At 44.1% G+C, this 23,038-nt stretch overlaps 1 protein-coding gene across 4 annotated transcripts in view; it reads right to left on the bottom strand.

The window, feature by feature from the left end:
* LOC120943001 (nuclear factor 7, ovary-like) overlaps positions 1–23,038 on the bottom strand; it is a 166,985-nt gene that overhangs the window by 20,359 nt on the left and 123,588 nt on the right. The window contains exon 9 of one of the 4 annotated variants that reach the window (XM_040356027.1): positions 15,787–16,380. The exons of 2 other annotated variants lie outside the window; for them this stretch is intronic. In XM_040356027.1, coding sequence (XP_040211961.1) covers positions 15,806–16,380 — 575 coding nt within the window. In that variant the 3' untranslated portion in view covers positions 15,787–15,805. Of the gene's footprint in view, positions 1–15,786; positions 16,381–22,303; positions 22,964–23,038 lie in introns of those variants that run through there. One more of the 4 variants, XM_040356026.1, reaches the window with a different exon arrangement.

Here is a 23,038-nt window from a genome sequence, read left to right as displayed (position 1 = left end):
TGACGCCATTCCATAGTGGTCCGGCTAAACCAACGAACCCTAAAGAATTCCTCTTCAAACCCCAAGTTCATGCCATGGGGATGATTCTCTGCTAGCTGCAAAGCACTTGTTACCATAGAGTTCCCAACGATCCAAATCTCCTTAGGCTCTGTAATGAAGAATTGATAAAGTTTAACCACTTGTCTACCGGGGCATTTATTTACACACATTTCTTTGCAAGAAATTACTGTAATCCCCCCCCCGCCGCAATGGCTCCTTCTGCTGTCAATCTGAGCCAATCAGGAGAGTGAGGGGGCAGAGCCAAGCCGCGGCTGTGTGTGTGTGAATGGACACGCTTGGTAGCGAGCCTGCTCAGGTGCTCACATTCCAAACTGCTTACTCTTCTTTGGGCAGGAAGAAGGGGCCAGGAGTGCTGAAGGGGGATCCGAGAGGAGGAGGATCTGGGCTTTTCTGTACAAAACCACTGCACAGTGCAGGTAAGTATAATGTTTGTTATTTAACCAATTAAAGACCTTGGGTGTTTTTCAGATTTGGCATTTACAAGACTAAAACTGTTTTTTTTTTTGCTAGAAAATTACTTAAAACCCCCAAACATTATATATTTTTTTCTAACACCCTAGAGCAGGGGTCCTCAAACTTTTTAAACAGGTGGCCAGTTCATGGTCCCTCAGACTGTTGGGGGGCCGGACTATATTTTGAAAAAAAAATATATAAACAAATACCTTTGCACACTGCACATACCGTATTTATCGGTGTATAACACGCACCCTAACTTTAAGAGGGAATTTTCAGGATTTTTTTTCCACTGCCCCCTGCGTATAACACGCAGGCACAGTTCACCCTCTATTTTCAGGGTAAAAAAGTGAGTGTTATACGCCAATAAACACAGTATTTTTTTTGTAGTGCACAAAAAAGTTAATCAACATAAACCCCCCCCCATCACAGACTCCTCTCCATGAAAGACTCCCCCCAATCACAAAGCTCCCCATCACAGATCTCTCCCATTACAAAGCCCCCCCATCACAGATCCACCAATAAAAGCTCCACCACAGATCCCCCAATCACAGACTCCCCCCATCATATCACAGAGCAGCACTCCCCCCCTCATATCACAGAGTCCCCCCCTCATATCACAGAGCAGTACTCCTCCCCCCGCATATCACAGAGCAGCACTCCTCCCCCCCGCATATCACAGAGCAGCACTCCTTCCCCCCCGCATATCACAGATCCGCACTCCTCCCCCCCCGCATATCACAGATCCGCACTCCTCCCCCCGGCATATCACAGAGCAGCACTCCTCCCCCCCCGGCATATCACAGAGCAGCACTCCTCCCCCCCGGCATATCACAGAGCAGCACTCTTCCCCCCCCCGGCATATCACAGAGCAGCACTCCTCCCCCCCGGCATATCACAGAGCAGCACTCCTCCCCCCCCGGCTTATCACAGAGCAGCACTCCTCCCCCCCGGCATATCACAGAGCAGCACTCCCCCTCTGCATATCAGAGCAGCACTCCTCCCCCCGCATATCACAGAGCAGCACTCCTTCCCCCCGCATATCACAGAGAAGCACTCCTCCCCCCTCTGCATATCACAGAGCAGCACTCTCCCCCCCTGCATATCACAAAGCAGCACTCCCCCCCCCCCCCCCGCATATCACAGAGCAGCACTCCCCAGCAACATATAGGGCTAATTCACACGAGTGCATTGATTGATGTGTTTTAAACGCACTTGTAAAATTAAGATCAACATAGACACAAATAATTGTTATTTATGTGGTGCAAATTGAGACCCACCACGTTTGTTGTGGCACCACATCCAAAATTATGTATGTAAAGAGTAAAAGAACAATGTTGAATGGACTTTATTGGTTGCCACTTTTAACCCCAAATAAAGGAAAGGAGTACTCCAAAGATATAGAAAAATAAAAACGTTTATTAACAACCTTAAATCGGCTAAAAATGCCATAGCATAAAAACATTTGAAACCCAAATATAAAATCAGACAGAATAGGCTGCAAACCCCCCCCCCCCTTTGTATATTGGGGGCAAGATCTGAGTGTTCTGAAACCTGTAACAAAAACGGCCCGGTACAATCTGTGACGGTATCGGTATGATATCCCCGTCAACGTTCCCTTCTTCCCATAACGAAAATCACCCCAATATTCCACGAGGAGGGATATCCCTGGAATCGCCCAGAAAGCCACACATGAGACCAGCTTACTGCTTGAACAACACACTTTTAATGGTTTTTCTTCTCAGCTTTTTATACAGTCCAAGACATTGAAGCAACAATGAAATCTCCACCCAACCCAATCACACACTAAGGCTAATTACTAAAACATTCCAGACAGGTCGGCACCGACCGACAATTATCATGTCTAATCACTGCACATTCCTTACACAACAAACCACCTTCACACACTTGAGTTTCCTAAGCAGACGTTTCGTCTGCTTCCAGTTTGACACCTATTAACACCTCTGAGAATCACTAGGTTGTAGACAGGGTTATCACACAATTAAAGGCCTTTCAAAAGCTAGCCTTATTTAACATATGAACAGTCCTTACAGAGAGAGATGAATCACACATAAAACACCTGTTACCTGTAACCAACAGCATTAAGTTAGCAGGGAGAGCATTAGACTGAAGCATATAGGCAATTGCATCACAATGGCCCCCCCTTTTCTCCCTGCTCCGGCAAACCCGGTTGGACCTTCCCTGGTCCAGTAGGGTTGACGGGTTCAGAGCTTTTAGTCCGAGGTTAACTCCGTTTGGCGTGACTGACCTCCCTTGGCAACTGCTTCAGACTCAGGTATGCCACCGGGTCTTCAGATCACACGTCGGTCAGTCCCCAAGTCTTTGTGCGATCTGCAAAGTCACCAGAAGTCAGTGTGAAGATGGCGAATGGGTCTGTGCGCCGCCATCTAGGTGTCCCGCTATGGGAGGGGCAGGTTATGGCTCTGAAGTGACAATCCCAGGAGATTCATAAAAAGAAAAAGTTATATTTGTTGAAATGCTGTAGCACTGGTGCTCAGAGTCCGGGGGGGGGGGGGGGGAAGGGGAATCAGAGCCCCATAAGGTCAGCCACCCCTTGCTCCCTCCGCAGCCGCCGGTTCTCCTCTTGGAGCTTCTCCAGCTCCATCTCCAGTTCATGCTGCTGTGACCTCAGGTGGTTGTTCTCCTCCTCCATGCGGCTTATGCACTCCTCCAGCTCTATGTACTCACGGATCAGCTCCTGCTTGCTCATGTCCTGCAGGCTCTCCACGTGGTCCTTCATCATCAGGAACTGGGTGGTGGTGTAAGGGGCCACCGGTGGGCCCTTGGCGAACATCTCGGCACGCATCTGGGACGCCCGCTGCGACTCCCTCTCCTCCAGTCGCTTCTTCTCCTCCCAGGTCAGCTTGTTATAAGGCTTCCAGGACCTCTTCTTCTTGAAGGGTGGCCGGCGGTGCCTCTTTATGCCCAGCTCCCTCCAGGGCCCCTCCGGCTCAGGGCTGTCGCCCATGACCAGCTGACAATGGTGTTCCCTGTTGTCCGTAATAACAGATTGTACCATGAGGGCTTCGTAAGGGGTGCCCAATGGTTCTTCCTGACCCAGCTCCTTTGGATCCCAAGCCGAGTCTACACAATGGGCTGCTGCTGGTGGGCGGTACCCAGGTTGAGACCAATTTGACCTGGTGTTGTCATTCATGGGGCAATTCTGCTTGAAGTGACCCAGCTGTTTGCACCGGAAGCAGCGTTGTTCGTTGCCCTCCTGGCGATGATAGCGAGGGCTAGATGTCACCGGTCTGTTAGGAGGTTGGTATCTAGCGGCTGGTGGGTGTGAGGGCACCGTTTGTGGTGGAGGTTGTTCCTGTGGTGTGACCTGGTTCGTCTTGCGAGTATCTGCATATTCATCCGCCAACTTCGCGGCCTCTGGTAGAGTCATGGGCCTGCGATCTCTCACCCAATTCTTGACGTCCGTCTGGATGTGATTGTAAAATTGCTCCAGGAGCATTAGTTGCAAAATGTCCTCTGCGGTGGTGGCCTGGCTGCTGTTAGCCCAGTTAGAGGCCGACCGGGACAATTGGCATGCCCATTCCGCATAAGAGTCTTCCGTGGTTTTGCGTGAGTCCCTGAACTTCTGTCGGTGGGACTCTGGGGTTACTGCATAACGAGCCAGGAGCACTTCTTTAACCCGGGCGTAGCTATGAATATCCTGATCTGGCACGGTCCGGAAAGCATCAGAAGCTTTGCCTGACAGTTTGCCTGACAATATTGCAACCCAGTCTCCTCTAGCTATTCGGTGCAGGTTACATTGTCGCTCAAAATCCGCCAGGAAGTTATCAATCTCACAGTCCTTTTCATCAAAAGCTTTAAAAGCGCTAAACGGAATCTTCCTTGCGTCTGCTGTGCTGTACTCACTGTTCGTAGAAGGTGTGGCTGCTTGTTGGACTGCTGCCAGTTTTAACTGTAGCTCTGCGTCCCTTATTTGTTTATCCTTCTGTAGTTCTGCGTCTCTTATTTCTTTATCCTTCTGTAGTTCTGCGTCCCTTATTTGTTTAGCCTTCTGTAGCTCTGCGTCTCTTATTTGTTTATCCTCCTGTAGCTCTGCGTCTCTTATTTCTTTAGCCTTCTGTAGCTCTGCGTTTACTAACATGTCCATCACTTTCAGTACCACATCTGGCGTTGGGTTCGGGCCGAACCACGCTAGCTTCTCTCTCATTAGCTTGTTGGCTGGCGATTCCTCCTCCTGAATCACTGGTGTCTCCATCTCTTGTACTGCTGGCGTTGCTGCAATCCCGTCCTCCTGGTCTAGCTCCATTGATTCTGCTATGATGACCCGCTTGGTTTTGTTGCTAGCAATCCTTCCACGAACTTCCAGTAGTTCTTCCAGTGTCTGCTTGGAATCCGGGTGTAAAGGGGAATAGAAGGGAAAAATCCCACTGCTACCAACCAATTGTGACGGTATCGGTATGATATCCCCGTCAACGTTCCCTTCTTCCCATAACGAAAATCACCCCAATATTCCACGAGGAGGGATATCCCTGGAATCGCCCAGAAAGCCACACATGAGACCAGCTTACTGCTTGAACAACACACTTTTAATGGTTTTTCTTCTCAGCTTTTTATACAGTCCAAGACATTGAAGCAACAATGAAATCTCCACCCAACCCAATCACACACTAAGGCTAATTACTAAAACATTCCAGACAGGTCGGCACCGACCGACAATTATCATGTCTAATCACTGCACATTCCTTACACAACAAACCACCTTCACACACTTGAGTTTCCTAAGCAGACGTTTCGTCTGCTTCCAGTTTGACACCTATTAACACCTCTGAGAATCACTAGGTTGTAGACAGGGTTATCACACAATTAAAGGCCTTTCAAAAGCTAGCCTTATTTAACATATGAACAGTCCTTACAGAGAGAGATGAATCACACATAAAACACCTGTTACCTGTAACCAACAGCATTAAGTTAGCAGGGAGAGCATTAGACTGAAGCATATAGGCAATTGCATCACACAATCTAACACATATATGAATACAGTGAAGATTTTTGCATAGATGGGGCCCAGTACAGGAGTCGTTGGTGTGGAACTATACGCGTTTCGTCAATCGGCTTCCTCAGCAGATCCTATACATGTTGAAAGATGTATTAATGACAAAACTCATACAGTAACAAGAGAATATGCATGTCGCAAGTATTGAGCACTCCCATACATGGAGCCAGAGCCTATATGGGGTCCAGTCCCAGATAGAGGAAGAAGGGGGGGTACCCCCCCAAAACAGCCCAAAGACATTGGGGCACACCAGGATCCAGGTTTCGTCAATAGGCTTCCTCAGCAGATCCTATACATGTTACATAGATACATAGTTAGTCAGGTTGAAAAAAGACACAAGTCCATCCAGTTCAACCACAAAAAAAAACTAAACAAAATAAAAAACACAATACAATCCCATACACCCAACTCCATACCCACAGTTGATCCAGAGGAAGGCAAAAAGCCCCAGCAGAGCATGAGATCCAATTTGATACAGCAGGGGAAAAAATTCCCTCCTGATCCCCAGAGAGGCAAATCAGATTTACCCCGGATCAAGTTTACCTACAAATCTTAGTACTCCGTTATATTCTGTACATTTAGGAAAGAATCCAGGCCTCTCTTATAGCAATCTACTGATCTGGCCAGAACCACGTCTGGAGGGAGTCTGTTCCACATTTTCACAGCTCTTACTGTGAAGAAACCTTTCTGTATTTGGAGATGAAATCTTTTCCTCTAGACGTAAAGAGTGCCCCCTTGTCCTCGGTGTTGACCGTAAAGTGAATAACTCAACCCCAAGTTCACTATATGGACCCCTTATATATTTGTACATGTTGATCATATCCCCCCTTATTCTCCTTCTCAAGAGTGAATAAATTTAGTTCTTCTAATCTTTTCTCATAGCGGAGCTCCTCCAATCCTCTTATTAGTTTGGTTGCCCTTCTCTGCACTTTCTCCAGTTCTCCGATATCCTTTTTGTGAACTGGGGCCCAAAACGAAACTGCATATTCCAGATGAGGTCTTACTAATGATTTGTAGAGGGGGCAAAATGATATCTCTCTCTCTGGAGTCCATACCTCTCTTAATACAAGAAAGGACTTTGTTTGCTTTGGAAACCGCAGCTTGGCATTGCATGCCATTATTGAGCTTATGATCTACCAAAACCCCCAGATCCTTCTCCACTACAGATCCCCCCAGTTGTACTCCCCCTAGTATGTATGATGCATGCATTTTCTTAGCCCCCAAGTGCATAACTTTACATTTATCAACATTAAACCTCATATGCCACTTAGTCGCCCAATTAGACGGAGCATTGAGGTCGGCTTGTAAATTGGAGACATCCTGTAAGGACGTTATTCCACTGCATAGCTTGGTGTCATCTGCAAAGACAGAAATTTTACTTTTGATCTCAGACGCAATATCATTTATAAAGATATTAAAAAGTAAGGGTCCCAGCACTAAACCTTGGGGTACACCACTGATAACCTTGGAGCATTCAGAGTAAGAATCATTAACCACAACTCTCTGAATTCTGTCTTTCAGACAGTTTTCTATCCATTTACAGACTGATATATCCAATCCTGTAGACCAGGGATATGCAATTAGCGGACCTCCAGATGTTGCAAAACTACAAATCCCATCATGTGTCATGCTTGTGACTGTCAGAGCCTTGCTATGCCTCATGGGATTTGTAGTTCTGCAACAGCTGGAGGTCCGCTAATTGCATATCCCCGCTGTAGACCTTACCTTACACATGAGCCGTGTGTGCGGAACTGTATCCAATGCTTTTGCAAAATCCAAGTTTACCACGTCCACCGCCATGCCTCTGTCCAGGGTTTTACTTACCTCTTCATAAAAAGAAATCAGGTTTGTCTGACAACTTCTGTCTTTCATGAATCCATACTGTCAGTTGCTTAAATAGTTTTTTTCCAGCAAGCACTCATCCATGTGGTCTTTTATTAAACGTTCCAGTATCTTCCCAACTATAGAAGTTAAATTAACAGGTCTATAGTTACTTGGCAAAGACTTTGTTCCCTTTTTAAATATAGGCACCACATTGGCCCTGCGCCAATCCAGTGGTACTATTCCTGTCATTAATGAGTCCCTAAATATTAGAAATTACAGAGCTCAATTCTTTTAGGATCCGTGGGTGGATGCCATCTGGTCCAGGTGCTTTATCCACCTTTATTCTGTCTAAATATTTCTGGACCATATCACTTTTGAGCCATTGTGGATTTGGGGCTGTGTCACTACCACCCCCATTTTGGACATGAGCCCCTCCCCCCATGCTCCTTTGTATACACAGAGCTGAAGAAAGCATTTAATAAATTTGCTTTCTCTTTGTCCCCAGTCACCCACTCTAGATTATTTTGTAAGGGGCCTACATGCTCAGACTTCACCTTTTTACTATTAATATATTTAAATGTTTTTTTGGGGTTTGTCCTATCTTTTGCAATCTGTCGTTCGTTTTGAATTTTTGCATCCTTGATTTCCTTTTTACATATCCTGTTATATTCTTTGTAACATTTTAACGACACTAGTGTTCCTTCATTTTTATATTTTTTAAAAGCTATTTTCTTATTGTTTATAGCTTTTTTAACTTTGACCGTGAGCCACATAGGTTTAATCTTTAGCCTTTTAAACTTATTGCCCATGGGAATATACTTTGTAGTGAGTTCATAAACGGTCTTATTGAGGAATTCCCATTTATGTTCTGTGTTCATCGGTGCCAATAGTCCCTCCCAGTCCAAGTCCTGGAGAGCAGCCCTCATCCTTGGAAAATTTGCTCTCTTGAAATAGTGTTTATATCTTTCCTGTATGTATTTCTTGCTTATAGTTAACATTAAATGAAATCATGTTATGGTCACTACTACCCAGGTGTTCCTTTATCTGAACATTAGAAATAAGCTCTGCATGGTTTGAGATTACCAGGTCCAACAGAGCATCATTCCTAGTTGGGGCCTCAAACTGGACCATAAAATTGTCTTGCAATGCCATTATTCCAGTCAATTTCTGGGTAGTTAAAATCCCCCATTATTATCACCGTCCCAGCCCTTGCAGCCCTTTCCATCTGTGCAAGGAGCTGAGTCTCCACCTCCTCATTAACATTGGGTAGTCTATAACAAACTCCAATGATTAACTTTGAACTGCGCACATCTGTATGCAGTTCCACCCATAATGCTTCAGCCTCATCACACTCTCCATCAACCAGGTCCTCTTTCACGCTTGCATTGAGGTCACTTCTCACATAGAGACAGACCCCTCCACCTTTCCTTTTTACCCTGTCTTTCCGAAAGAGAGCATAGCCAGGAATATTAATAGCCCAGTCATGTGAGGATTGGAGCCAAGTTTCAGCAATACCGATTACATCATAGCTCTCCTCATGCACCAGAGCTTCAAACTCACCTGTTTTGCCTGGCGGACTTCTGGCATTGGTGAACAAACACTTAAATGTATTGTTACATTTTTCTCTGGTGTTTTTCATATAATTTTTAGAACAAATGGCACTATAATTTCCAATGGCTGCTTGCAACATGGGAACTTTGTCACCTGCCATAACCCTCCCTCCATCTATCCCCATTCCACTCTCCATTAATGTCTGACCCCTAACTGACCTGTGTGCCCGACGTAATTCTAGTTCACCCTCCCCCTCAAGTCTAGTTTAAATACTCCTCCAGCATTCCCATAAACCTCTCCCCCAGCAAACCAGACCCCCTTCCATTCAAATGCAAACCGTCTTTAGCATATAAGTTGCACCCCAATGAAAAGTCAGCCCAGTGCTCTAGAAACCCAAATGCCTCCTTCCTACACCAGGTCTTTAGCCATGCATTCAGCTCTCTAATCTCCCCCTGCCTTTCCTGTGTTGCGCATGGCACAGGCAATATTTCAGAGACTATCACCTTGGAGGTCCTTCCCTTCATCTTGCAGCCTAGTTCTTTAAATTGATTCTTAAGGAGCCTCCAACTTCCATGTATACTGTCATTGGTTCCAACGTGGACCAAGACAGCTTGGCCATGCCCAGCCCCTCCCAGTAATTTATCCACACAGTCCACCACATGCCGAACCCTGGCACCAGGGAGACCGCAAACCATTCGGTTGAGGCGATCCTGGCGACAAATTATTCTATCAGTCTTGATTATAGAATCCCCTATTACCACCAACTGTCTAGGCCTACCTGCACTGCCCTCCCCACCTCTACTAGATGGGTTGCTCTCCCGGCTGTTAGGGTAAGCAGTAACATCTAGGGCTGCCACCTCTGTGTTTGCCACCTCTACATCATCACCCAACTTGGCAAGTTTGTTTTGATGCACAAATACAGGACTGGCCTTTCTTTTCTGCAAGCCCCTTCCACTCCCTCCAACTACATTAACCCATCTTCCTATCTGATAATCCTAACTTGACCCTCCACATCAACCTTACTGACCACCTGCTCAGCGAGCAGAGGACCCCTGTCAAGGTTTTCCGTTCTACCTAGTGTTGCAACTTGCTCCTCCAGATCTCTAATGCGAGCTTCCAGAAGGGCAACCTGCTCACATCTGTCACAGCGATATCCATCCTGGAGCTGTTGCACCAATTTTGCATACATGTGGCACACTATGCACTGAGCAAAACCTTCAACCCTGCTAGCACTCATTTCCCAGTTACAATATAATTACTTGTATGAAGTTTAAGATGTTACTTAGTTTAAAAGACTCGTGTTTTCAACTCTTGGTTTATAACTCATCCACTTTAGTTAAAAAATTCCACTTGTTCAGAAAATCCACACGTGAGCCACCATCATCAGGGAGCCAGCTCCTATGGGAGTTTTTACAGACACTTACATACTCACCTGTGAATAATTAACCACTCCCCTTAGTCATCCACTGTAGTTCAAAAATTCCACTTGTGTTCAGAAAATCCACATGTGAGCCACCATCATCAGGGAGCCAGCATGTTGAAAGGTGTATTAATGACAAAATTCATACAGTAACAAGAGAATATGCATGTCATACGTATTGAGCACTCCCATACATGGAGCTACAGCCAGAGCCTATATGGGGTCCAGTCCCAGATAGAGGAAGAAGGGGGGTACACCCCCCAAAACAGCCCAAAGACATTGGGGCACACCAGGATCCAGGTGGCTGCAAGAGGAGCCTTATAGCCTATAAAGTCATAATTATACCAGAAGTTTGGACATATATTTGAAATGGGCGTAAAAGGTAAGTAGAGATACAAAATCAAAAGTACAAAAACTCACTGTTTTTTCACCTTAATGTATCCTATGCATTAAGGTGAAAAAACGTCTAGCAGTGACCGTCCCCCAGCCGCCTGTTTTACCTACCTGAGCCCCTTTATTCTCTCGGCTGAGACGCGCTCTCCCTCTCTGCACGGGGTCCCGGCTCTTGATTGGATAGATTAATAGCAGCGCAGCCATTGGCTTGCGCTGTTGTCAAATTCAGTGACGCGGGGGCGGGGTCAAGTCAGCATTTGTCTATGCACGCAAAAGTAGGACTAGGGAGCACGCCTGCATGGTAAACCCCTGGGAGAGCGCTTCTCCTAGGGGGTTATCTAAAGCGAGCAGGAGCCACCGAGGGACCCCAGAAGAGGAGGATCGGGCCACTCTGTGCAAAACGAGCTGCACAGTGGAGACATATATGACATGTTTGTTTAAAAAAAAAAAAATACACAAAGCCTTACAATCACTTTAAAGCAGAGAGTGGAAGGAATAGTCCGATGGTGCAGAGGAGGAATAGTATTATCCCTGAGGGAAGATGAGGTTCACACATCCAACACCTTATACTGCAATAAGGCAAAGAAAAAAAAAATTATATTCCTGGGAGGGGTATTAACATATGAAGACCCCCACGGAAAAAGAAACCTCATACTGTATAACCAACTGTGTTCTGTGAACTAAGTCCAATGACTGACCTTAATATACATTTGATGTGTCCTATTCACGCTACAATGCTGTGTTGACTTGTGTGTTTCGTTACAATGTAACATGTATGCATTTTAATGCAACGCGTGTGGAGATATACAGCACCTATCCAGTTTGTTGAACCTGAAGATATTTTTTATCTTATTGAGTTACTATAGCACATTGCTGATTGTATGAAAATTGTTATGCCTTGCCCGCTGTGTTATTACCATGTCAGCGCGGCACTATATAAGTCACCCCCGCACCAGCGGCTCTCTATCCTATGAGTGACGTGCTGTCACGATACGCGTGAGGATTTCGGAGAGCTGTTGGTGACGTCATCCGCTCGTGGCCGCAGAGCGGAGACACTCTTGTACTACACACGCTGATGACTCATCTATGTTTGTGAGTGTATTCTTTGTTTTTTTTCGAATAAATTGTCAAAAGGTTTTTATGCTATGGGAGCCTTCCTGTTCTTTGAGTGTCAGCGCTGGGATCTGTGGGCGTTCAGGTGCGGGATTTGGAGCAGCAGGCTGGCTGTGTGAGGTATATCCCATCCTTAACAGCACTACATTAGGCTATATTAAAGCCTTACTAAGGTAAGGGGCTGGTGGAAACGCTTATCTCACATTTGCACTGAGAGACTGGCATCTCTTATTTTCTTTACAAGCACGTGTGCATGTTCATTTTGATGCACTGAATCATCAATTTATGGATTGTTGGTGGAGCACATAATACACTCTGGAAATCAGCGATTGAAGTTTTAAAGAAATATATTTTGAACTTTGGACTTTGTTATATTTGCACAACTGTGCACTTGTCACTTTGGCATGTTTTAATTTTCTGTCACTATATTTGATTTTAATCCCTTGAGGGATTTATTGTATGGGACACATTTTTTCACTGCAATTTTTTGGATTGGATTTGTTTTCACTGATGCATGAATTGAATTTTATTTGTTTTAGATTGTGATCACTGGATTTCAGTACTCCTTTCACTGAATATTTTTTTGCACATTGCACTTTATATTGATGTAGCATTATTTTAGGAATTTTTATTCACATTATACATATTTTTTTTGGTCAACGCTACTATTTTTATATTTTTTATTCCTCAATATATTTAAGATTATTTTCTGGTAGCACGGTGCTCTTGGTGGCACGTTTGTCTACTCAACAGTTTTTTATTATTAATATTCCACTCTTTACCCTCTACATCAATTGATTGATGCTGGGCGGGTTTGACTTGAAGTGGAACATATATATTATATACTCAGATACTTTTGGATACTCCATGATTATTTCTTTGATCAATTTTTAGTTAGTTCTCATTTAATTCTAGCAAGCGCCATTACACCCCCCTACTTTAAATTATTACCAGTGTGTGAACACTATTAGTCGTGGCTGCTGCTTAAGTAGATCCTTTTATTTATTTATTTATGTTATTTATTTAGATCTCCATGCTCTGCTTAGTTTGATTTGCGCATTAGTTCCCCCCATTTTTCATACAGCACCTATCCAGTTTGTTGTTGAACCTGAAGATCAGAAGGCATCTCTACCTCCCCGTGACACAGGTCACATTCACTATCCTTCAAATGTCAAGGAACACATTTTATTTTATTCTTTATTTACCAAATTTTTCACAATACAAGACAGAAATATTGTTATTCCGTACAAAGCAACAATTTTAGGAATTTAAGATTGAAGGTGACATAATACATACAACCACTGGATATTTTATTTCATAACTACTGTTAGTATAAAATACAATTAGAACATAAAATAAAATATTACAAAATATGTTACATATGCATTGTTGTTGGTTTGCCTATAAATTTTGACTTATCTGATCTTCATCTGTTATGATCTTCCCAAGTTTTGGATTAAAGCTTTCTACGATATGCAGGACGTCATTGAGATCGAGTCACTGTCTGCCAAGCTACTGAGACTAAGTTTAGCTATCTCTCCACAACTAGACCAGTTATAGAGACCACACTTTGAGTACTTAGATTGCTGAAGCAGAACATAGGAGGTTTGACTTCCTTATGGAACAAAATTGAATGAAATGTGCATTGCTTATTATCTATAAGTCATAAAGTTGAAGATGGAAGGTCAAGTCGAAGCTCCACACCCAAGAAGACTTGATGCAGCAGAGCTTGAGACAGACCTCCTACTGCCTTAGAATAGGAAGCTAAACGGAACCATAAAGCTGGTGCAGAGGTGTAGCCACTAGAACAGTGGCGGTCAACTTGGGCGTTATAGGGGGCCTCAACTGTGGCCCAACAGTAACATAGGAGAACACCCTATATTCAGCGTGTGCATTGCCAAAAAATTCAGAAACTGGACATCTTTTAGGAGATGGCGAGACAGTGAATGTGCTACAGTTGGAGACTGCAACCATGCTGTAGGAGACAGTTAGAGACAATATGTTACACAAGACTGTTAACCTGACCATAATTTTTTCATTAAAAAAAAAAAAAAATCTAACAGATTCCTCCATCCATCCAAACAAGGTGGATGGAGGATCTAGCCAACCCCCTTCCAAGAATTAACTTCTTTAAAAAAAAAAAAAAAAAAAAAAAGACATGCATGGATTAAAATTTGGCCAGGACTTTCGGTATATCAATGGCCAGCTTTAGAGATCACTGCCATTACAGACCCCTTAAAACTAGTGACCTCACGTTCAGTTCTATCAGCCAGAATGCAGGGCCCACACCAAGTACAAAAGGGCTATGGGTTGGGACCAGAACACTAGAGGGATCTGGCACCTTTTTTGTTTTCCCTTAGGCCTTGTACACACGATCAGTCCAAACCAATGAAAACAGACTGAAGTTCAGTTTCATCGGTCCAAACTGATCGTGTGTGGGACCCATCGGTCAGTCCTCCTTCGGTCCAAAAAAAGAGAACTTGCTTTAAAAATTTAACCGATGGACGCCTGACCGACGGGTCAAAACCGATCGTTAGTATGCAAAGGCATCGGTCAAAAGGCCGCGCATGCTTGGAAGCATTGAACTTCGTTTTTTTCAGCACGTCGTGTGTTTAATGTGACCGTGTTCTGACACGATCGTTTTTTGAACAGATGGTGTGTAGGCACATCAGACCATCAGTCAGCTTCATCGGTTAACCGATGAAACTGAACTTCAGTCCGTTTTCATCAGTTTGGACTGATCGGGTGTACGGGGCCTTAGAGTTCAATCCTCCTGTAGGAAGCAATATAACAAAATGAATATGAATCTATGGAGCCGTGTCCTTCAATGAGTGATGGAGAAGGTTTAATTGTCATTTTTGCTGACTAGCTGGGTGTTGGGGGAACTTTTGTATTGTCTGATGTTCATCACAGGAGTAATTAGGAATGTGTAGGCAGTTGTTAAAGGGGTTGTAAAAGGTACAATTATTTTCCTAAATGGCTTCCTTTACCTTAGCGCAGTCATGCTTCACTTACGTTCCATTTTGCTTTTAAATGACTTTATTTATTATGCTTCAAATATGTTTATTGAAAAGATTCATATAACAATACAAAATCATCACAACACATTAGCAAGCGTTAGCAAACGCAATCAGGGCCCATACATCAATCACGTAATGCAATGCAATGTTTAACAGAAATATTGAAAGAAGAAAATTGGTAAGACTCTAAAGGTACAACTAACCAAATATAAACAATAAAAACAAACAAACAAAAAACAATCAGCGCTTACCCTAGGAATCCCAAGTCCCACAGGCCAAGGGTACCCGAGCATAATATCCTAAGTCCATCTTACTGCTAGTACTACAACCTAGACATGAGGACCCGTGTTTGAGAACTCTTGAGAGAAAAATAGAGGTGAGAAAGAAGGAAACAAAGAGGGAAAAGGGGGAGAAATAGGAGAGCAACCGTCCAGCACCCATCAGATAGGACCATAACTACCCCGCCAGCGTCCTTAGATCGTTGGTTAGATATACAAGCCATGGGTCCCAGAAATGTCCTTATTTCTTCTGAGAAATCCTCACTTCCTGTTCTTCTGTCTGAAACTCCACACAGTAATGCGAGGCTTTCTCCCTGGTGTGGAGTGTCATGCTCGCCCCCTCCCTTGGACTACGGGAGAGTCAGGACAGCCACTAACACACAGCTCCTTTCTCTATCTGCAACGTAGAGAGCGTCTTAACTCTCCGGTAGTCCAAGGGTGGGGGCGAGCACGACACTCCACACCAGGGAGAAATCCTTGCATTACTGTGTGGAGTTACAGACGGAAGAACAGGAAGTGAGGATTTCTCAGAAGAAATAAGGACATTTAAAAGCAAAATGGAAGGATGAGGTAAGTGAAGGAGGACTGCCCTAAGGCAAAGGAAGCTAAAAAACCCACACACCTTGGTGAAAGGCATTATACTAAGCAAACTAATATTTTATTTTTTCACATTGCAGATTGGCTTTAAGGAATCAATCATGGCTGCAGTAAAAGCTTCCACCTTCTTTGGATCTTCCTTCCTTTTGGGGTCATCATCCACCTTTTCATTAGATTGGGACATCGCCTCAAGTTGACTGATATCAGCCACCCTGACTCCAAACCGTGCTGCACAACGTCTAACTTCATAGTTAAACTTCCTTCTTTTATCCTCCGTGGGTGTCCCAAACCATGTCGGTTGGGGAGGTAATGGTGCCCAGATAAATATCGTACCTGTATAAACCTTGGTGAGCCGTTTAAAATCGTTTTCCACAATATTCACAAACTTGTCTACATTCCGAAATGGGAGTTCCTTGCTTCCTAGATGGATGAATACGACGCCTGGGTCCCCAAATTTTGCAGATAACTGGATAATTTCATCGAACATGCGAGGCCATTCCATTGTGTTTCGGCAATACCAACGAACCTTAAAGAATGTCTCATCAAACCCCAAGTTCAAGCCATTTGGACGCTTCTCTGCTTGCTTCAAAGCACTTCTTCCCATAGTGCCCCCGAAGATCCAAATCTCCTTAAGCTCTGTAATGAAGAATTGATCAAGTTTAACCACTTGTCTACCGGGGCATTTATTTACACACATTTCATTGCAAGATATTACTGTAATCCCCCCCCCCCCATGGGAGAAATGGCTCCTGCTGCTTTCAATCAGAGCCACTGAGCCAATCAGGAGAGGGAGGGGGCAGAGCCAAGCCGTGGCTGTGTGTGTGTGAATGGACACGCTTGGTAGCGAGCCTGCTCAGGTGCTCACATTCCAGACTGCTTACTCTTCTCTGGGCAGGAAGAAGGGGCCAGGAGTGCTGAAGGGGGACCCGAGAGGAGGAGGATCTGGGCTGCTCTGGACAAAACCACTGCACAGTGCAGGTAAGTATAATGTTTGCTATTTAACCACTTAAGGACCTTGGGTGTTTTTTAGATTCGGCGTTTACAAGACTAAAACATTTTTTTTTGCTAGACAATTACTTAAAACCCCCAAACATTATATATATTTTTTTCTAACACCCTAGGGCAGGGGTCCTCAAACTTTTTAAACAGGGGGCCAGTTCACGGTCCCTCAGACTGTTGGGGGGCCGGACTATAGTTTGAAAAAAAAAATATAAATACATTTGCACACTGCACATACCGTATTTATCGGGGTATAACACGCACCCTAACTTTAAGAGAGAATTTTCAGGAAAAAAAACAACTTTCCACTGCCCCTGCATATAACACACTATTTTCAGGATAAAAAAGTGAGTGTTATACGCCAATATACAGTATTTTTTTTGTAGTGCACAAAAAACAGTTAATCAACATAAACTCCCCCCCCCCCTCCGCAGACTCCTCTCCATGAAAGACTCCCCCCAATCACAAAGCTCCCCATCACAGATCTCTCCCATTACAAGGACCCCCGATCACAGATCCACCAATAAAAGCTCCACCACAGATCCCCCCATTATGTCACAGAGCAGCACTCCCCCCCGCATATGACAGAGCAGCAATCCCCCCCGCATATGACAGAGCAGCACTCCCCCCCCGCATATCACAGAGCAGCACCCCCCCGCATATCACAGAGCAGCACCCCCCCCCGCATATCACAGAGCAGCACCCCCCCCCGCATATCACAGAGCAGCACCCCCCCCCGCATATCACAGAGCAGCACTCCCCAGCAACATATAGGGCCAATTCACACGAGTGCATTGATTGATGTGTTTTAAGCGCACTTGTAAGATGAAAATCAACATAGACACAAATAATTGTTATTTATGTGGTGCAAATTGAGACCCACCACGTTTGTTGTGGCACCACATCCAAAATTACGTATGTAAAGAGCAAGAGAACAATGTTGAATGGACTTCATTGGTTGCCACTTTTAACCCCAAATAAAAGAAATGAGTACTCCAAAGATATAGAAAAATAAAAATGTTTATTAACAACCTTAATTGGCTAAAAATGCCATAGCATAAAAACATTTGAAACCCAAATATAAATCAGACAGAATAGGCTGCACCCCCCCCCTTGTATATTGGGGGAAAGATCTCAGTGTGCTGAAACCTGTAACAAAAATGGCCCGGTACAATCTAACACATATATGAATATAGTGAGAATTTTTGCATAGATGGGGCCCAGTCCAGGAGTCGGTGTGGAACTATACGCGTTTCGTCAATAGGCTTCCTCAGCAGATCCTATACATGTTGAAAGATGTACTTGTACTCCCGCAAATACCCCTGATGCCAGATCCGATACAGCCCCCCCCCCCGTTACGCCGCATCCCGCTGCCGCCTGGTTAATATGCGCGGGGAACATCACAGCTTTCATTTGAATAGCTGTAATGATTCGCGCCGCGTATAGACACTCCCCCTTGCTCGGGTGAACTGTCCAATCCCGAGCAAGGGGGAGTGTCTATATGCAGCGCGTATCATTACAGCTATTCAAATGAAAGCTGTGATGTTCCCCGCGCGTATTAACCAGGCAGCGGGGATGCAGTTAAGGGGGACATGGCTGCATATGGGGGGGGGACATGGCTGCATATGGGGGGGGACATGGCTGCATATGGGGGGGGACATGGCTGCATATGGGGGACACGGCTGAATTTGGGGACACATTTAAAAAAAAAGTATCGGTATTCGGTATCGGCGAGTACTTGAAAAAAAAAGTATCGGTACTTGTACTCAGTCCTAAAAAAGTGGTATTGGGACAAGCCTAGTATTGGACAAAATTCATACAGTAACAAGAGAATATGCATGTCGTAAGTATTGAGCACTCCCATACATGGAGCTACAGCCAGAGCCTATATAGTGTCCAGTCCCAGATAGAGAAAGAAGGGGGGGGTACCCCCCCAAAACAGCCCAAAGACATTGGGGCACACCAGGATCCAGGTGGCTGCAAGGGGAGCCTTATGGACGGTTTATAGCCTATAAAGTCATAATTATACCAGAAGTTTGGACATATATTTGAAATGGGCGTAAAAGGTAAGTAGAGATACAAACTCAAAAGTTCAAATACTCACTTAAAGGGGTTGCAAAGCTTTGTTTTTTTCACCTTAATGTATCCTATGCATTAAGGTGAAAAAACGTCTTGCAGTGACCAGCCCCCAGCCGCCTGTTTTACCTGAGCCCCTCCATTCTCTCGGCGGAGACGCGCTCTCCCTCTCTGCACGGGGTCCCGGCTCTTGATTGGATAGATTAATAGCAGCACAGCCATTGGCTTCCGCTGCTGTCAAATTCAATGACGCGGGGTCAAGTCAGCATTCGAGTCTATGCACGCAAATGTAGGACTAGGGAGCACGCCTGCATGGTAAACCCCTGGGAGAACGCTTCTCCTAGGGGGTCACCTGAAGCGGGCAGGAGCCACCGAGGGACCCCAGAAGAGGATCGGGCCACTCTGTGCAAAACGAGCTGCACAGTGGAGACAAGTATGACATGTTTGTTTAAAAAAAAAAAAATACACAAAGCCTTACAATCACTTTAAAGCAGAGAGTGGAAGGAATAGTCCGATGGTGCAGAGGAGGAATAGTATTATCCCTGAGGGAAGATGAGGTTCACACATCCAACACCTAATACTGCAATAAGGCAAAGAAAAAAAAAAAAATTATATTCCTGGGAGGGGTATTGACATATGAAGACCCCCACGGAAAAAGAAACCTCATACTGTATAACCAACTGTGTTCTGTGAACCAAGTCCAATGACTGACCTTAATATACATTTGATGTGTCCTATTCACGCTACAATGCGGTGTTGACTTGTGTTTCGTTACAATGTAACGTGTATGCAAATTTAATGCAACACGTGTGGAGATATACAGCACCTATCCAGTTTGTTGTTGAACCTGAAGATCAGAAGGCATCTCTACCTCCCCGGGACACAGGTCACATTCACTATCCTTCAGATGTCAAGGAACATACTTTTTTTATTCTTTATTTAACACATTTTTCACAATACAAGACAGAAATATTGTTATTCCGTACAAAGCAACAATTTTAAGAATGTAAGAATGAAGGCGACATAATACATACAACCACTGGATATTTTATTTCATAACTACTGTTAGTATAAAATACAATTAGAACATAAAATAAAATATTACAAAATATGTTACATATGCATTGTTGTTGGTTTGCCAATAATTTTGACTTATCTGATCTTCATCTGTTATGATGTTCCCAAGTTTTGGATTAAAGCTTTCTACGATCTGCAGGACGTCATTGAGATCGAGTCACTGTCTGCCAAGCTACTGAGACTAAGTTTAGCTATCTCACCACAACTAGACCAGTTATAGAGACCACACTTTGAGTACTTCGATTGCTGAAGCAGAACATAAGAAGTTTGACTTCCTTATGGAACAAAATTGAATGAAATGTGCATTGCTTATTATCTAAGTCATAAAGTTGTCGATGGAAGGTCAAGTCGAAGCTCCACACCCAAGAAGACTTGATGCAGCAGAGACAGACCTCCTACTGCCTTAGGATAGGAAGCTAAACGGAACCATAAAGCTGGTGCAGAGGTGTAGCCACTAGAACAGTGGCGGTCAACTTGGGCATTATAGGGGGCCTCAACTGTGGCCCAACAGTAACATAGGAGAACACCCTATATTCAGCGTGTGCATTGCCAAAAAATTCAGACATCTTTTAGGAGATGGCGAGACAGTGAATGTGCTACAGTTGTAGTTCGAGACTGCAACCATGCTGTAGGAGACAGTTAGAGACAACATGTTACACGAGACTGTCAAGCTGACCATAGATTATTATTTTTTTTATGAAAAAGAAAAATCAATAGATTCCTCCATCCATCCAAACAAGGTGGATGGAGGATCTAGCCAACCCCCTTCCAACTTCTGTTAAAAAAAAGAACACGCACAGATTAAAATTTGGCCAGGACTTTCGGTATATCAATGGCCCGCTTTAGAGATCACTGCCATTACAGCTCCTTAAAAGTAGTGACCCCACATTCAGTTCTATCAGCCAGAATGCAGGGCCCACACCAAGTACAAAAGGGCTACGGGTTGGGACCGGAACACTAGAGGGATCTGGCCCCTTTTATATTTTCCCTTAGAGTTCAATTCTCCTGTAGGAAGCAATATAACAAAATTAATATGAATCTATGGAGCTGTGTCCTTCAATGAGTGATGGAGAAGGTTTAATTGTCATTTTTGCTGACTAGCTGGGTTGAGTGTTGGTGGAAATTTTGTATTGTCTGATGTTCATCACAGGAGAAATTAGAAATGTGTAGGCAGTTGTTAAAGGGGTTGTAAAGGTACAATTTTTATCTCCTAAATAGCTTCCTTTACCTTAGTGCAGTCCTCCTCCACTTACGTTCCATTTTGCTTTTAAATGTCTTTATTTCTTATGTTTCAATTATGTTTATTGAAAAGATTTATAAAACAATACAAAAGCATCACAACACATTAGCAATCAGGGCCCACACCAATCACGTAATGCAATGCAGTGTTTAACAGAAATATTAAAAGAAGAAAATTGGAAAGACTCTAGGGTACAACTCTAAGTGTAACCAAATATAAACAAAAAAAAAACAAACAAAAGCGCTTACCCTAGGAATCCCAAGTCCCACAGGCCAAGGGTCCCAGAGCATAATATCCTAAGTCCATCTTACTGCTAGTACTACAACCTAGACATGACATGAGGACCCGTGTGAGAACTCTTGAGAGAAAGATAGAGGTGAAAAAGAAGGAAATAAAGAGGGAAAAAGGGGGAGAAAAAGGAGAGCAACCGTCCAGCAACCCAGAACCCATCAAATAGGACCATAACTACCCCGCCAGCGTCTTTATTTTTTTTTAATCCACTTTATTTTATCTTTTCTTATTTAATACATACATATGCCTATTCGGCATCCATTGCAATTCAATTAGAATACATTATACAACATTTTTATATTCACATGAAGTTCCAATGTACATTTTTTTTTGACCCCCTCTGCACTCTACATAAGGAATCTATCCGTCACCAGTTATGGCGGTGCGACACTCGCGTCTCCCAACCAGGAATGCCAAATCTCCTCAAATTTACCCTCTGCCGCCAGCGTCCTTAGATCATTAGTTAGATATACAAGCCATGGGTCCCAGAAATGTCCTTATTTCTTCTGAGAAATCCTCACTTCCTGTTCTTCTGTCTGTAACTCCACACAGTAATGAGAGGCTTTCCCTGGTGTGGAGTGTCGTGCTCGCCCCCTCCCTTGGACTACAGGAGAGTCAGGACGCCCACTAACACACAGCTCCTTTCTCCATCTGCAACGTAGACGGTGTCCTAACTCTCCTGTAGTCCAAGAGAGGGGGCGAGCACGACACTCCACACCAGGGAGGAAGCCTCACATTAATGTGTGGAGTTACAGACAGAAGAACAGGAAGTGAGGATTTCTCAGAAGAAATAAGGACATTTAAAAGCAAAATGGAAGGATGAGGTAAGTGAAGGAGGACTGCACTAAGGTAAAGGAAGCTATTTAGGGAAAAAAAATTGTACACTTACAACCCCTTTAAGCTCAAAAACACAAAAAAAAACCCACACACCTTGGTGAAATGCGTTATACTAAGCAAACTAATCATCGGTCATATTGAAAATTGCCTTTATGGAATCAATAATGGCTGCACTAAAAGCTTCCACCTCCTTTTTATCTTCCTTCCTATTGGTTTCATCATCCATCCATTCTTTATATTGGGACGTCACCTCAAGTTCACGGAGATCAGCCACCCTGACTCCAAACTCTGCTGCACGATATCTAACTCCATTGTTAAACTTCAATCTTTTTTCCTCAATGGGTGTCCCACTCCATGTCATTCGGTAAAGTAATGGTGCCCAGATAAATGTCGTATGTGGATAAACCTTGGTGAGCCGTTTAAAATCGCCTTTCACACCAGACACCAACTTGGTCACATTCCGAACTGGGAGTTCCTTGCTTCCTAGATGGATGACTACGACTCTTGGGTACCCCAATGTTGCAGTTAACTTGTTCATTTCAGGCCACAAGCCACGCCATTCCATATTGGCCCGGCTAAACCAACGAACCCTAAAGAATTCCTCTTCAAACCCCAAGTTCGTTCCATGTGGACGATTCTTTGCTAGCTCAACAGCACGTGATATTATAGAGTTCCCAACGATCCAAATCTCCTTAGGCTCTGTAATGAAGAATTTATCAAGTTTAACCACTTGTCTACCGGGGAATTTATTTACACACATTTCTTTGCAAGAAA

This window comes from Rana temporaria, chromosome 6, assembly GCF_905171775.1.
Source record: "Rana temporaria chromosome 6, aRanTem1.1, whole genome shotgun sequence".
Taxonomy (NCBI): Eukaryota; Metazoa; Chordata; class Amphibia; order Anura; family Ranidae; genus Rana; species Rana temporaria.
Note: the sequence above shows the minus strand (reverse complement) of the source record. Positions and strands in the feature narration are given on the sequence as shown.